This window comes from Moschus berezovskii, chromosome 25 (assembly GCF_049115385.1).
Source record: "Moschus berezovskii isolate FMDL1 chromosome 25, NW_MosBer_1.0, whole genome shotgun sequence".
NCBI classification, from domain to species: Eukaryota; Metazoa; Chordata; class Mammalia; order Artiodactyla; family Moschidae; genus Moschus; species Moschus berezovskii.
Genome location: NC_142484.1, coordinates 24,407,853 through 24,425,167, shown reverse-complemented (window position 1 = coordinate 24,425,167; position 17,315 = coordinate 24,407,853). Strand labels below are relative to the sequence as shown.

Below are 17,315 nucleotides of genomic sequence, written 5' to 3'. Positions count from 1 at the left end.
GGGTGCCATCACCTTCTCCGACCTCCTACTCTAGAAGTCAAGTAAAACATGTTTCCTCTCCCAGCTGCCAGGGAATTATTTTACATGCAGGTGAGACCTAAGATCAGCCAGTCAGACACTTCTCATCTAGGTTTTTCACTTTGGAAGTGTATAAAATGATGCTGTGGGAAGCTGAGATAGAGTTTGGTTGGACAGAGCAACTGTATAGGATAATGGCATCCTGGGATCTGCCAGTGATCTGATGGTCTGATTGATTGCTTCACTTTCTTTAATTCCTGCCTGTGTTCAAGGGCTGTTTATTATACTTCTTCTTATTCATTTTCTTTTCTTTCTTTTTCTTTTTCTGCAATAGTTTCATTTTCTGCTTTAGCTAACCAGAGCTATTTTCTGTTGCTTACAACCAAAAACCTTAACTGATATAGAGTGGAGTGTTTCCTTCCCTGCTGGTCTGCCGCAGTGTTGGATTCTTCCATTAGAGTTCCTAGAGCTTTTCTACTAAAAGGCAACTTAAAATCATGCCAGCTAACACTGTCTCAAGAATCCATTAATCAAATCTGTTGCACAGATGATTAGCGTTGTAGTGTTAATTTTCTTTTTAAAAAATTGTGTCATAATATACAATAAAATCAGTTAAGTTCAGTTGCTTAGTTGTGTCTGACTCTTTGCAGCCCCATGGACTGCAGCATGCCAGGCTTCCCTGTCCATCACTATCTCCGAGAGCTTGCTCAAACTTATGTCCATTGAATCGGTGATGCCATCTAACCATCTCATTCTCTGTCATCCCCTTCTCCTCCTGCCTTCAATCTTTCCCAACATCAGGGTCTTTTCCAATGACTCAGCTCTTCACATCGGGTGGCCAAAGTATTGGAGTTTCAGCTTCGGCATCAGTCCTTCCAATGAATATTCAGGACTGATTTCCTTTAGGATTGACTGGTTAGAACTCTGTGCAGTCCAAGGGACTCTCAAGAGTCTTCTCCAACACCACAGTTCAAAAGCATCAATTCTTCGGCATGGATACATAGAATAAAATGCAGGGATGGAAAAGGTTCTGTTCCATGCTTTTAGATAATTGTGTATTCATCTTCACAATCACCACTAGAAACAAGATACAGAACATTTCTGTCACCCCAGAAAGTGCCTTCAATCCCTCCCATCCCAAAGGCAACCACTTTCTAATCTATCAGTAGGTTAGTTTTGTCTTTTATAGGACTTTATTAAATATAATCATATAGCACATAGTCTTTTGTGTCTCAAGTCTTTTGCTCAGCATAATGTTTTTAAGATTCATCTCTATTGTTTGTAGGTCTGTGTTATGACTTTCATGGATCCTATGCACTTCAATGAGCTGCTTCCTTCATAAAAAATAAAATTTATCTCCTATATCTGTGTTGCTATAATGACAAATATATATTATATAATAAAACATTTTTATCAGCCTAAAAGTTCATTTTTTCCTTCTGATTTTAAAAAGAAATTAAAACATTTTCATGGGCCTGGGCACAGTGCCTACTATGTTAAATGGGTAAGTCAGCCTTGGTTGCTTCATGTATCAGCAGTTTTGTTCCTTTTTTATTGCTGAGTAATAGTCCATTGGATCAATAGCCCATGACATGTTTAAACATTCTGTTGATGAACATTGTCTGTTTCCTATTTTTGGCTATTATGACTAAGACTCCCATTAACATTTATCTACTTGTCTTTCTGTGGACACAGGTTTGCACTCACTTCAGTTCAGTCTCTCAGTCGTGTCTGATTCTTTGGGACCGCATGAATCACAACGCACCAGGCCTCCCTGTCCATCACCAACTCCCGGAGTTCACTCAAACTCACGTCCATCGAGTCAGTGATGCCATCCAACCATCTCATTCTCTGTTATCCCCTTCTCCTCCCGCCCCCAATCCCTCCCAGCATCAGAGTCTTTTCCAGTGAGTCAACTCTTCGCATGAGGTGGCCAAAGTGTTGGAGTTTCAGCTTCAACATCAGTCCCTCCAGTGAACACCCAGGACTGAGCTCCTTTAGCATGGACTGGCATGGACTGGTTGGATCTCCTTGCAGTCCAAGGGACTCTCAAGAGTCTTCTCCAACACCACAGTTCAAAAGCATCAATTCTTCGGTGCCCACCTTTCTTCACAGTCCAACTCTCACATCCATACATGACCACTGGAAAAACCATAGCCTTGACTAGACGGACCTTGGTTGGCAAAGTAATGTCTCTGCTTTTTAATATGCTATCTAGGCTGGTCATAACTTTCCTTCCAAGGAGTAAGCGTCTTTTAATTTCATGGCTGCAATCAGCATCTGCAGTGATTTTGGAGCCCCCCAAAATAAAGTCTGACACTGTTTCCCCATCTATTTCCCATGAAGTGATGGGACCAGATGCCATGATCTTTGTTTTCTGAATGTTGAGCAGGTTTGCATTACTGTTAGGTAAACACCTAGGACAGGAATGACCAAGGATTTCTCCCACCCACTCTTTTAAAAATTTAGTCATTTCACTGGATATTTCATGGTCTTTCTTGTCTTTAACAATAGAGCTCTGAGTTTTATCAAGCCACATGGCTGACCATTTATATTCTATATTTTCCAACATCACTTGCAAGTCCATTTAAACATGTGACAATGTTTTAGCCAATTAGCTGCAAGCACAGATAATATGTGTGCACTCAAATCACATTTTAATAAGAAAACTGCTTTCCCTTCCATTTTCCTTTTCTCCTTTCTTTATGCCAAGATGTGAATGTGGTATGAATGAGCCAGCTCTAATGGCAGTGTAAGAAGCTAGACCGTGAGTTCCTGGATCAATTCATAGAACAGAGCTACCTGCCTACTACCCTGGACTATTCGCCCACTTCCGGGCTGTGGGATAGGTCAACTTCTATCATGTTGGAGCCACTATAATATGTCACAGCAGCTTCATCAGCTTGCTTAATATAAGATGCTTTGAGTCAATCATGTCGATGGATACTCACTGGATACTGGATACTGATTCTCTAATGTGAGCTAAATACTGTTCTAGGTACTATAGACTTTTCCAGGATGAATCAAATACAAGATAAATGTACTCTCACCTGAGATAGTAAGTTATGAATACTTGGGGAGCTAAATAAAACATTATCCAACATCTCCCAAACTATCATAGGGTAGCACATGCTAAATGCAAATGAGTGACAAGGGATGGAAACTCAGAAAAAGATAAGCCCGTGACTTTTCTTCTCTGACAGTTGGTGAGCATCAGTGCCCTTAGATAGGGGAGCACATGTACACCCAGATGGCAAAACCAATATAATATTGTAAAGTAATTAGCCTCCAATTAAAATAAACTTAAAAAAATACCCTTAGATAAAATGACACAACCTAGATTACTAAGGCAACAGGGCCACAAAATTTCAGAGCAAATAGGAAGGGAAAAGCATAAGGGAAGGAGATAAAGGGAACACAGGAAAGCTGGGGTAGCACGGAAAGGCCCTGGGCCAGAAGACCTGCCTGCCAAATCCACGTTTGACATTACCTTTGACTTAGATGAAGTTTCTTCATTTATCTTGGCATCCATTTTCTTATGTGTAAAATGGGAACTGTTTTATAATGTTCATTTTGCTCCAAGAAACAGAGACTCACTCATGCTAACTAGAGTAAAGACAATGAATATCGTAATACCCATGGAGTGTGTATGGGAGACAGAATCTCAGAAAAATCTGAGAACAGAATCAGCTGTAGGATCAGGCCTCAGGCAGAATGGAACTAGAAGGTAGTAATGTATTTAAGTCAGATGTAGAGTCTTTAGCATCAGTGATCCCGGTGTCTTCACTTTAGAACTATATTTTTAATAACACCTTCATTAAGACTTCTGTTTCAAGCTATTGAAAGGTCAGCTCAAGATGTTTTGAGCAAAGAAAAAAATATACACTGGATCACATAATAATAAAAAATTCTGTGTGTGAAAGCCTTGGGCATCACTGAAGTCAGGCGGTCAGCCAGTGGGGCCAGAACTCCGTCCCTCTTCCTCCCCTGGCTCCTCTCTCCTTCATGTCGGCCTGACTCTCAGACCTCACAAGGTGACTCAAAGGCGGTGGGCAGGTCCAGCCTATCATCCCCTGTTTTAGTCAAGGTTCAAGATAGGAAAGACATGGCACTCAAAATGGGTAATTGAAGGCAAGGGTACTAAATGGATGATGTTTCAAAGAGCAAAAGAGAAGAGTGGATCAGTTCATCAAAACTGAGACAGAGAGGGCTGTCTTATAGGACACAGTGAGTTTGGAGCAACTGTACAGAGAAGGAATTGAGGGAATAATAGCCCAACCTCACTCTCTTCCACCTTTTTGGTGCAGCTTGTGGGTCCTTAGGACCCTGACTAGGGATTGAACCCATGCCCCCTGCAGTGGAAGCACGAAGTCTTAATCACTAGCTGGCCAGGCAATCCTCTTCTCCCTCCCTTGATCTCCTGCTGGTACTAATTGGTCAGAAGGAGCTTAGACTGTGCAGACCAGTTTTATTCAGGGCACAGAGCTGGGGGCAGGGATCAAGAGAGTAGATTATTCAAGATATCAGTGCATCTTCTGAGATTTAAGTCCAGTGGAAAAGGCCAAATCATAAGCAAAAGTCCCTTCTTAGTCAACTGCATCTCCTTAGTTCTTCTCAACTTCTCAGATCCTGACCATCAATGTAGACAGAGGAATGAAGCCTGATGCTAAGTCACTTCAGTCATGTCCGACTCTGTGTGACCCCATAGACGGAAGCCCACCAGGCTCCCCCGTCCCTGGGATTCTCCAGGCAAGAACGCTGAAGTGGGTTGCCATTTCCTTCTCCAATGCATAAAAGTGAAAAGTGAAAGTGAAGTCACTCAGCCTCGTCCGACCCTCAGAGACCCCATGGACTGCAGCCTTCCAGGCTTCTCCGTCCATGGAATTTTCCAGGCAAGAGTACTGGAGTGGGTTGCCATTGCTTTCTCCGGGGATGAAGCCTAGATGAGATCAACTCCTCACGTCTGAAAGCACCACTTCAAGGAAAGCAGCAATTTGGATTCATTTTTTTTCTTCTCTGATTGCTGTGGCTAGAACATAGAGGTCACTATTAGAAAAGAAAGAAGAATGGGTTTAAACAGTACTCAAGGCGGCCATACTTCTTCCCCATTTATTATCCCATTTATTCATAAATATGTATGCTGGATGACTTTTTTGCAAAGGAGAGCTATAAATAAATGTAGCACTATTAAGATATCTGGTGGGGCACAAAGAATTTAGATCTGGTTAAGATAGGTGTTTAGAAGAAAATTTTGCTATATTCCTGTCACAGAAATATAGGCATGAACTGCATTCAGCAATTTAGATGCTGATTTGGTGTATTTATCATGTTCTCGACAGTCATTTTTTTTCCCTTTTGGAAGCTGTAGGAGTGAAGAGATGCTGGCATATGTACCCGCATGTTTCCTGCTTCCATGTTAAATTTTGTTTCATTTTATAGATGAAAACTGAGTCACATTTCTGTTAAATATTTTATCTAAGATCATAGAATTAAAGTTTGATGCCAGGACAAGACCTTGGACACCCAGATCAATGACCAAATGTTTAGGGATTCCAGTGCAATTCTAGAATAGTCTTCAGGAAAGCATAGCTTCTCTTGTTTTTAGCTGGTTGTCCTGTATGTGTTGTATTATTCGGTTCCCTAGCATTTTTAAGAGTGTTCTCTCATTGACCAATGCTAAAGAATAACCTATGCAAAGGCACTGTGGTGGGTGAGAGTATGGCTGGTTTTGAGGGGCCAAAAATCAATATGGCTGAAATGGAAGGATAAACACCTGGGGCAGGGGTGGGGACAGGACACTGGATAAGCAGGCAGGGCCAGACAGTACCTGACCTCAAAAGGTAAACAATCACCTATAATTATTAGTTTTTAATTAATTTTTAAATTTGGGGAAATGATTTCATTATATTTTTAATGGTTTTCTTCTATTTAAGGTAGCCACATATTACCTGAATTACTACTAATACGTTTATTAGTTGTTGTTCAGTCACGGAGTCATGTCTGACTCTTTGTGACCTATTGATATATTTAATAAGGTATTTAAAAGTGAGGACATTTAAAAAATGTTAGGAATAGATGAGTATATAGGATACATGGGATAGGATGAGTTCAAGAAGGTAATATCTGAATGGGAAAAGTTTGTGAAATACGGGTGTACTGGGATGGGCATTTCTCATTTGCCCCTTCATATCCACTTTCTACCCTCCACACCCTTCTCTGTGACGGCAGAGCTGACCGCCTGTAACATTCTGGCTCGTCCTCTAGTTTCTAGTTGGATTTGGCCAATGGGAGGCGCTGGTTATCTCAAAGGGGGAAGAGAGTGAGATAAGGGCCTTTATTTCCCCATATCCTTCTCTACAGAGTCACTGGGGTTGGTCCTCTGCCAAGAGGCACAACTCCCATCATTCAGATCTCCCTCACAGCTACAGACGCCCTCTCCAAGTTCCTGTAACCACCTCCCCGCCACACCTCTTCAGACCCAGCTATTGTTAGCACTGGGACACAGCAGCATTCCCTGTTGGATTTTCCTTAACCCTCCCCACACTCTTATAAATCTTCTCTTATTAAATTCTCCTCCACTGTCCCATTTGAACAACTCCATGTTTTCCTGCCAGAACACTGATCAATAGGCCTGATGTGGCAGAAAGCATGAACTTTGAAATCAGACAGAGTAGATTTGAATCTTGGCCACTTACTAGCTATGTGACCTTGGGCAAGTCCAAGTAGATAAGCATGGTATTCATCAACCCAGGAAGACCAGCCTGTGAGTTCAAGCACCACAACTATCTCACTGATATAGTCCTGGTTCTTGGGATAGTGTTTAATACTTATGTTGACTAAAAAAGATGTGCAACTTGAGAGTTGTGAGTTAAGTTTTATTTGGGGCAAAATGAGGACTGCAGCCCATGAGGCAGCATCTTAGATAGCTCTCAGAGACTGCTCCAAAGCGGCAATGGGGGAAAGTCTGTAAGGTTTTGATGAAGGGGGAGTTCAATACCATGAAGCACTCATTTTACAAAAGGCTTTTTGTTAGTCATGAGGATCTGATGTCACCATGAAGGGATTTAGTGCTTCTCTAGATATGAGGAGATGCAAGGATTGAGATCATAAAATCTGTTCCTAAAAACATCCAACTATCTAAAGACCTGTCCCACTTGATTCCCTGGAACAGAGTGCCTCACTCCACCCTGAACTTCCTCACAAATTGTGAAGGTCAACAGCTATAGCAGCGTGAGGTTCAATCTCCATAGAGGCAGATGGCAAATGCCTTTGTTGTTCAGTTATTGGCAATGCTCTTGGTAAGTGCCAATCTGTAGTTGACACTTGGCTGGTACTCATGAAAAACTTTTGTATGATATTTCATCTTTTATGTGACCCAGAAGGAGAGGAAGGCGTCAACTCGTCAAACATTCTTACTTTGCAGATGGTACCCAAAAATGAGGTATAAATTGTGCAGGTAGTAACCCTCAGATGTGCTCTTTAATGGAAATAATACAGGGAGGGATTAAAAGGGGGAGGGGGAGGGCTTCCCTGATGGTCTAGTAAAGAGTCCTCCTGCCAATGCAGGGAACATGGTTTCGATCCCTGGTCCGAGAAGACCCCACATGTTGCAGGCAACTAAGCCCATGCACCACAGCTACTGAGCCAGCACGGCTAGAGCCCATGCTCTGCAATAAGAAACACAATGAGAAGCGTAGCCCCCACAACTAGAGAATAGCCCACGTGCAGCAATGAAGATCCAGCCAAAAGTAAACAAACAATATTTTTTTTTTTTTTTAAGGAGAAAACACAGCAAGGAACTCATGGGCAAATGGTGCTCTGCTTACACACCATCTGTCCTTACAGAGTTCATCTCCTCCCCCATGTTACCCAAAAGCCAGTTCCCTTCTGAGGGGGGACATGTGTTGCCATGGCATGTCTTCTTTCCAACAAAGAAGAAGCAACATGAAGGATAGCACATAAAGGACACGAGGGTCCCACACAGAAGACAGTGAAGGAGTCCCAGAAGGGCTGAGGGTTTATTTGAGACACAGAGCCAGATGAGCAGGGAAGCCAGAGATGTCATGAACCCTCAAAGTCAAGAAGAGGTAAAGAAATGGTATATTAGGTTCCTACAGCTGCCATTACAAATTCACACTGAGTGGCTTATAACAACAACAGTGTTCAGTTCAGTTCAGTTCAGTCGCTCAGAACAGTGTATTCTGTCACAATTCTGGAGGCTAGAAGTCTGAAATCAAGGTATTGGTGGGGTCATGTTCCTTCTAGAGGCTCTTTGCTTCTTCAAGCTTCTGGTGGCTTCAGAGATCCCTTGGCTTATGGCTGGGACATCAGTCTTTGCCTCTGTCTTCACAAGGCCTTCTCTTCTGCCTTACAAGGATACTTAACGCTGGATTTAGGGCCGAGCCAGAAAAATACAGAATGATCTCGGCTAGAGAACTGTAACTTGGCTACACTATTTTTTTTTCCAACACAACAAAACATTTATTTCGAGATTTGAGAATAATGTGAACATTAAGTAATGGGAACTGGACCCTTATCGGGGTCTTCTGGTAAACTGGAAGCACCACCCTCTTCTGCAGCTCGACGCTTCTCCAGTTTGGCGATCAATTCTTTCGCTGGATTGAAGACTCCGTGGGTCTGCTGGTCACAGACGTAGCAGCGCGGGGTGGTGCGGAAATGCTGAAGCGCACAGCCCTCGCAGAAATAATGCCTGCATTTGGTGACCACGGGGTTTTGGAAGGTCTGGCGACAGATGAAACACCTGAATGGTAGTTCCTCCTCATCGTTTGCCACTTCAAAGTTTTCATCCTCGTCGACGGCATAGCGACCTTCGTCGAGCTCGCGTTCGATCTGCCACCCGTGCTTGTAATCTGAGCGGTCATGGAGGAATTTGCAACTGTCTCCGAAGCCGCAAAAGCCGGTCTCTTTGTAGTCCTTACAAATGTCGGGCTGGTAATCCCAGCGCACGGTGGCACGCAGATGCTCGGGAGCTCGGATGGGGCCCTTCCTCGCCATTCCGGAGGAATCACTGCCCGCAGACGTGTCTTTGGGCCTCAAGTATTTCTGATAATTATTCATTCCCCGGTAGATGTGATCATCTTCCTTGCCCCTCAGCTCCTCCCGGATCTTCCGGCTGCGCTCAAAGATGGCTTGTGCGTCACGCTCCTTCTCCGTGTCTAGCTCGGACACAGCGGTCGCCCCCATGTCCTCCGGCCCCACGGGTTTCGCCGAGCGAGTGGACTTATAGACCACGCCGAGACCCTCGGGCTCCTCCCCTTCCTCCTCGCTACTCCGGTCCTCGGCAGCCCCCTTCTGTTTACCACCGCCCTGGGTCTTCTGGATCATCAGAGTGTGGATCGCTCGCTTCTTTTCCGGACGAACCACCCTGTTGCCTTCGTCACCGCTGCTGCTGCTGCTGCTGCTGCCGCCGCCGCCGCCGCCGCCTCCAGACTCTTGGTCGCAGAGCCGGCGTTTTCGGCGGCCTGAACCCCCCGTTCGTCCAGGCTTTCTGAAAAGAAAGGTGCACACCTGGTCCGTCGTCTTTCCCGGGGAAAGCTGCTCTGCCATTTTAAGAGTCGCGAGCTCTGAAACGGTTGTGGCCGGCTGGGAGGCGCGGGGCTTCTGCGCGTCACTGCACTCGTGCGCTCCGCCACGAGGTGGATGCAAGGCCGGCTGCGCAAAGAGGACTGTGGGAGCCAGGGTGCGCGAGAGCGTGCGCGCGCCGCTCCTTAGCTATATTTTAAAAGACTTCCCCGCCCCCAATAAGGTCACGCTCACAGGCCCCAGGGGCTAGGGTATGTATATATATGTATTTTTTTGGAGCCACCATTCAACCTTCTGCAAATGGCAGACAAAACAGATGTTAGCCAAATTTTAATCTAAAGAGTTGATTGATGAGCTCTGCATTTAGTAGATGAAGAAGCTGGAAGTAGTGTGCAGAAAAGAGATAAAGATAGAAGAGAGCTTTTGGTTGAAGCTCTTGCCAGAGGGGATGATGGCATGGATCAGAGCAGTCATTGTAGGAAAGAGAAGGTAAAGCATATGAAAGATCTTATAAAAGCACTATCCACCTTGGTTTATTTGGGAGAAGGAAAGGACAATCTACTCCAGTTTTCTTGCCTGGAGAATTCCAGGGACAGAAGTGCCTGGCAGGCTACTTACTGTTCAAAGAGTTGGACGTGACTGAGCAACTAATACCTTGGTTTATTTGAAGTTCTCTGTGACAATAGAGAAAGAGAATAGGATTTCAAGTTATAAGACCCAGGTGTAAGCCTCAGCTTGTACGCTGACTAACTGTGTATATTTGGCCCAGTCCTTAGTTTTAGTCTCTGCAGTTATAAACTGTGAATAATAGCAAAACCAGCTCATGCACAGACTTATGTGCAAGTTTGTTTTTATTTTTTTATGTGAAAGATTTATTCAAAGTTCAAATTAGACCCTATGTGGGAAGGTAGTCTAAGCTGCTAGTTAAATGTACAGGCCATGGTATTGGTCCACTGGGTTTAAAATCCCCGCTCTGCCACCAGCTATGTAAGTGACCTTGGGCAAGTTCCTTACCTTCTATTCCTCAGTTTTCCCATCTGTAAACTGTGGATGACAGTAGTTAGCTAATGAAGCTTTTCTTGGAGGATTAAAATGAGATGATCCAAATAAAGCACTCAGTATATAGCATATAGTAACTTCATGGGAAATAGATGGAAAAACAGTGGAAACAGTGTCAGACTTTGTTTTTTTGGGCTCCAAAATCACTGCAGATGCTGATTGCAGCCATGAAATTAAAAGACGCTTGCTCCTTGGAAGGAAAGTTATGACCAACCTTGATAGTATATTAAAAAGCAGAGACATTACTTTGCCAACCAAGGTCCGTCTAGTCAAGGCAATGGTTTTTCCCGTGGTCATGTATGGTTGTGAGAGTTGGACTGTGAAGAAGGCTGATCGCCGAAGAATCGATGCTTTTGAACTGTGGTGTTGGAGAAGACTCTTGAGAGTCCCTTATACTGCAAGGAGATCCAACCAGTCCATTCTAAAGGAGATCAATCCTGGATGTTCATTGGAGGGACTGATGCTAAAGCTGAAACTGCAATACTTTGGCCACCTCATGCGACGAGTTGACTCACTGGAAAAGACTCTGATGCTGGGAAAGGTTGGGGGCGGGAGGAGAAGGGGACGACGGAGAATGAGATGGCTGGATGGCATCACCGACTCTGTGGACATGAGTTTGAGTGTACTCCGGGAGTTGGTGATGGACAGGGAGGCCTGGCGTGCTGTGATTCATGGGGTCGCGGAGAGTCGGACACGACTGAGCGACTGAACTGAACTGAACTGAACCCCTGAATAAATATTATCTTATTATGGAAAAGATCTTTGTCAACATCTAAGTACTACAGCAGTGACTTGCAGTTTTGGCTGTGGATGGGCATCTCTTAAAACTTCAGAAAAATAAAGATGCTTGGGCTTTGCCCTAGACCTATTGAATTGGAATCAGTAGTTTTTAAAGATCCTTAGATGACTGTGCTACACACAGAAGAAATTCACCTTAGCTAGACATGATATTAGGATCCATTTAATAACAATACCCGTTAAGAGAAAAAGAAAATGAAGAGAAAATCTTCATCTCAGTGAGACTATATAGTGGTCTGAACCAACCTAGCCTTCACTTCCTTTTATAGCACTTAACACTATGCTAAGGACCATTAGCTCATTTAATACCTGCAATATGCTTCTGAAGCAGGAGTTATTATAGATAAGGAAACTGAGGCACAGAGAGATTAAGCAAATAACCAAACGTCACACAGTTAAAAAGTAGTAGAGCCAGCATTAGAACTGTAGTCTTGTGGCTGAGACAATTACAGCAGACAGATTCTCTCAAAGCTATGGTGTCTCTCAAAGTATGTAACTTCTCTGCATCTCAGTTTTCTTATCTGTGAATGACAATTATAACACTACTTACTTTCTAGGAGACTTGTGAAAATGAAGCAAGATGCTGCCTGTAAAACATGCAGCAATGTATTTAGTGTTTATTGAGTAGCTATTAAGCACTAGATAAAATTCAGCCATTATTATTAATAATTTTAATATTATCATTATTCAATTTCATGGAAATATAGTGCAGGTTCCAGCTCAAGTTTAATAATCTGAAACATCTGAGCCTGTTTAGCCAGCTGCTGGGGCAGGACAGCTCGTTTAAGCAATGTAGAATCTATCACTTGCATTTTTACCTCCTGAGCCTCTTTTCCTTTTCCAGTCCTCACATGTCAGAGTCCAGTGATGCAGGGGGACATGAAAGGGGGAACTTGAAAAGTGGTACCAGTGAACCAGTGAAAATTCCGCAAGACTTTGATGAATAAACAGCACTGCCTCATGGGGCCCTTTAAGTCAAGGACAAGTAGATGGACTGCCCTCTTCCAAAGACAGCTTCCTGCAGCTTTAAATTTTTTTAAGGAAATCAGAGCCTTGACCCGAGGATGAGAGAGAGAGAAGGCAGTCCTGCCAGATAACACAAGTCACACGTGCTTCCAAAAAACACATAAGTACATTTTACAGGTTGTATGAATCTCTAGGAATAAGAGGTAGAGGAAATTCAAACTGGTTAGGTAAATTACAGCCTACTGGGACAAGGGAAACCAGGTTACACAATATTTTACAATTCCTTTTTTTTTCTTTTTTTCCCAGGGAGCAAAAGTAATTTTATTCATTGCCATTAAATATAAATGGACAGAAATAGTCTTAGATTTAGAAAACAAGGATCACTGAGGAGCAGACACTTGAATAGAAAAGAGTCATAACTGTGATGACAGTTATCATCTGGGAAAATCTGGGAATCACTGTAAAGCTGAGCTTCCCAAAGTTGATGTGAACCCCTCTACAGTTCATTTTTCTTTTTTTCTTCTTTATAAAATTTAAAAACAACATCATTACAGAAAGATAAGAAAAATACAAAGTCTTAAAACCTACGGGATATGGAAAACATTATCCACTGAGGCCTTAAATGTAGTAGACTTTACATAAAAAGGAAAAGCAATGAGTCTACAAGTATACAGCCAGTTTAAGAAGTTAGCAAAATAAACAGAATAATCATAAATAAAGAAAGCACCTAATACATACAAGGTATTAATGCAATAAAAATAAAAATACAATTCCTGAGACAAGCACTGATTAGTGTAACATGGAAAGACGGGCAGAAAAGAGTTTAATCTCTGAGTGTGTGTGTTGAAGTTTTTCAGATTGTTTCACTTCTCAACTCCTGGAAGCATCAGCACTCTGGATTAGTTTCCATGACAAAACACAAGAGGGCGCCAGAGAAGGTGGAAATTTTTGTTTTCCAAGGACCCACTTCAGTGTTACAAAGTCCTTTCTGATCTCAATATAGGGGTGTTTACTATTAGATCTTTTTGAGTTTTTTCAAATGAAATAACTATGTTCCTAAGCTTGTTGGCTAATACTTTTGATCAAGGTGGGTAGTTAGCAAATGCAAAACTAAAATACTTAAGCATTGTTGGAGAAAGCAGAGAGTAAAGAAGATTGCTAATGCTGAATCAGTTCAGTTGTGAAATATTTATGAGTTGCTTTCTGTGTGCATGCTGGTTAGATGCTTTGGGTGCCAAGATAAATGAGCCCACAATTTTTTATTGAATTTATTAGTCACATGAGAAGTCAAAATTATCTATAATACGTTACTTTTTCTTATGTGAAACTCTATCCTCTTCACCTATTAATTTCTTCAGAAGGATTCTGTGTAATGGTTAAGCGCAAAGGTTCTAAAGTAAAACAGTTTTTCCTCTTTCCAACTATTAACCTCCCTGTGTCCCAGTTTCCTCACTTGTAAAATGAGATGATTATATCACCGACCTCATTGAGTGTTGTGAAGATTAAATGATACAGTCCATGCAAAGTGCTTGGAACCATGTCGTATTTAAGAGCTCGATATTTATGAATTTTTATTCAGATATTGCTTGTTCTTGGGAACACAGCTGAAATTATAGATAGAATGATTGGGTCCAAAGGCATTGTTTGATATAATTATGTGGACCAGTAACTTTTTTATTTCTTTTTTTTTTTTTGGTTCTATTTTATTTTATTTTTTTTTTATTATTTTAAAAAAGAATTTTATTAAAAAAGCACAAATGCAAAGAAATGAACAGAGGAAAATTTATGCGTCGAACCTGGACTGGTCACTTATGATAATATACATGCTACAATTCCATTCTCCCCAATCATTCCACCTTCACCCTCTCCCACAGAGTCCCAAAGACTGTTCTAAATGCCTATGTCTCTTTTGCAGTCTCTTATACAGGGTTCAGGTTACCATTTTTCTAAATTCCATATATATGCGTTAATATACGGTATTGATGTTCTTCTTTCTGGCTTACTTCACTCTGTATAATTGGTTCCAATTTCATCCACCTCATTAAAACTGATTCAAATGCATTCTTTTTGATGTCTGAGAAATACTCCATTGTGTATATGTACCAAAGCTTTCTTATCCATTCATCTGCAGATGGACATCTAGGTTGCTTCCATGTCCTGGCTATTATAAACAGTGCTGCAATGAACATTGGAGTACATGTGTCTCTTTCAATTCTGGTTTCCTCGGTGTGTATGCCCAGGAGTGCAATCGCTGGATCATATGGCAGTTCTATTTCCAGTTTTCTGAGGAATCTCCACACTGTTCTCCATAGTGGCTGTACTAGTTTGCATTCCCACCAACAGTGTAAGAGGGTTCCCTTCTCTCCACACCCTCTCCAGCACTTATTGCATGTAGACTTTTGGATAGCAGCCATTCTGACTGGTGTGAAATGGTATCTCATTGTGGTTTTGATTTGCATTTCTCTGATGATGAGGGATGTTGAGCATTTTTTCATGTGTTTATTAGCCATCTTTATGTCTTCTTTGGAGAAATGTCTGTTTAGTTCTTTGGCCCATTTTTTGATTGGGTCACTTAGTTTTCTGGAATTAAGCTGCAGGAGCTGCTTGTATAATTTGGAGATTAATCCTTTATCAGTTGCTTCATTTGCTATTATTTTCTCCCATTCTGAAGGCTGTCTTCTCACCTTGCTTAGAGTTTCCTTTGCTGTGCAGAAGCTTTTGATTTTAATTAGGTCCCATTTGTTTATTTTTGCTTGTATTTCCAATATTCTGGGAGGTGGGTCTTGGAGGATCCTGCTGTGATTTATGTCGGAGAGTGTTTTGCCTACATTCTCCTCTAGGAGTTTTATAGTTTCTGGTCTTACATTTAGATCTTTAATCCATTTTGAGTTTATTTTGGTGTATGGTGTTAGGAAGTGTTCTAGTTTCATTCTTTTACAAGTGGCTGACCAGTTTTCCCAGCACCACTTGTTAAAGAGACTGTCTTTTCTCCATTTTATATTCTTGCCTCCTTTGTCGAAGATAAGGTGTCCATAGGAGCGTGGGTTTATCTCTGGGCTTTCTATTTTGTTCCATTGATCTATATTTCTGTCTTTATGCCAGTACCATACTGTCTTGATGACTGTGGCTTTGTAATAGAGCCTGAAGTCCGGCAGGTTAATTCCCCCAGTTCCATTCTTCTTCCTCAAGATTGCTTTGGCTATTCGAGGTTTTTTGTATTTCCATACAAATTGTGAGATTATTTGTTCTAGTTCTGTGAAAAATATTGTTGGTAGCTTGATAGGGATTGCATTGAATGTATAAATTACTTTGGGTAGTATACTCATTTTTACAATATTTATTCTTCCAATCCACGAACACGGTATATTTCTCCATCTATTCGTGTCCTCTTTGATTATTTTCACTAGTGTTTTATAGTTTTCTATATACAAATCTTTTGTTTCCTTAGGTAGATATATTCCTAAGTATTTAATTGTTTTCATTGCAACAGTGAATGGAATAGTTTCCTTAATTTCTCTTTCTATTTTCTCATTATTAGTGTATAGGAATGCAAGGGATTTCTGTGTGTTGATTTTATATCCTGCAACTTTGCTGTAATCATTGATTAGCTCTAGTAGTTTTCTGGTAGAGTCTTTAGGGTTTTCTGTGTAGAGGATCATGTCATCAGCGAACAGTGAAAGCTTTACTTCTTCTTTTCCAATTTGTATTCCTTTTATGTCTTTTTCTGCTCTGATTGCTGTGGCCAAAACTTCCAGAACTATGTTGAATAGTAGTGGTGAGAGTGGGCACCCTTGTCTTGTTCCTGACTTTAGGGGAAATGCTTTCAGTTTTTCACCATTGAGGATAATGTTTGCTGTGGGTTTGTCATATATAGCTTTTATTATGTTGAGGTATGTCCCTTCAATTCCCACTTTCTGGAGAGTTTTTATCAAAAATGGATGTTGAATTTTGTCGAAGGCTTTCTCTGCATCTATTGAGATAATCATATGATTTTTATTTTTCAGTTTGTTAATGTGGTGTATTACGCTGATTGATTTGCGTATATTGAAGAATCCTTGCATTCCTGGGATAAAGCCCACTTGGTCATGATGTATGATCTTCTTAATGTGTTGTTGGATTCTGATTGCTAGAATTTTGTTAAGGATTTTTGCATCTATGTTCATCAGTGATATTGGCCTATAGTTTTCTTTTTTTGTGGGGTCTTTACTAGGTTTTGGGATTAGGGTGATGGTGGCCTCATAGAATGAGTTTGGAAGTTTCCCTTCCTCAGCTATTTTCTGGAAGAGTTTGAGTAGAATAGGTGTTAGCTCTTCTCTAAATTTTTGGTAGAATTCAGCTGTGAAGCCGTCTGGACCTGGGCTTTTGTTTGCTGGGAGATTTTTGATTACAGTTTCAATTTCCGTGCTTGTGATGGGTCTGTTCAGATTTTCTATTTCTTCCTGGTTCAGTTTTGGAAAGTTGTACTTTTCTAGGAATTTGTCCATTTCTTACAGGTTATTCATTTTATTGCCATATAATTGCTGATAGTATTCTCTAATAATCCTTTGTATTTCTGTGTTGTCAGTTGTGATCTCTCCATTTTCATTTCTAATTTTATTGATTTGGTTCTTCTCCCTTTGTTTCTTGATGAGTCTGGCTAGTGGTTTGTCAATTTTATTCACCTTCTCAAAGAACCAGCTTTTGGCTTTGTTGATTTTTGCTATGGTCTCTTTTGTTTCTTTTGCATTTATCTCTGCCCTAATTTTTATGATTTCTTTCCTTCTACTGACCCTGGGGTTCTTCATTTCTTCCTTTTCTAGTTGCTTTAGATGTAGAGTTAGGTTATTAAGTTGACTTTTTTCTTGTTTCTTGAGGTATGCCTGTATTGTTATGAACTTCCCCCTTAGCACTGCTTTTACAGTGTCCCAGAGGTTTTGGGTTGTTGTGTTTTC

General features: G+C 41.4%; 1 protein-coding gene across 1 annotated transcript; it reads right to left on the bottom strand.

Annotated features, from left to right (window-relative positions):
* Positions 1-7,679: 7,679 nt before the first annotated feature.
* On the bottom strand, positions 7,680-9,652 carry LOC129548550 (E3 ubiquitin-protein ligase RNF113A-like). Its single transcript, XM_055415067.2, has one exon. The coding sequence runs from the start codon at positions 9,583-9,585 to the stop codon at positions 8,530-8,532; it is 1,056 nt and encodes a 351-aa protein (XP_055271042.2). The 5' UTR covers positions 9,586-9,652; the 3' UTR covers positions 7,680-8,529.
* Between the last annotated feature and the right edge of the window lie 7,663 nt (positions 9,653-17,315).

Excerpts from the sequence above, each read along its gene's own strand:
- LOC129548550 (XM_055415067.2), bottom strand. The coding sequence starts at position 9,585 with ATGGCAGAGCAGCTTTCCCCGGGAAAGACGACGGACCAGGTGTGCACC.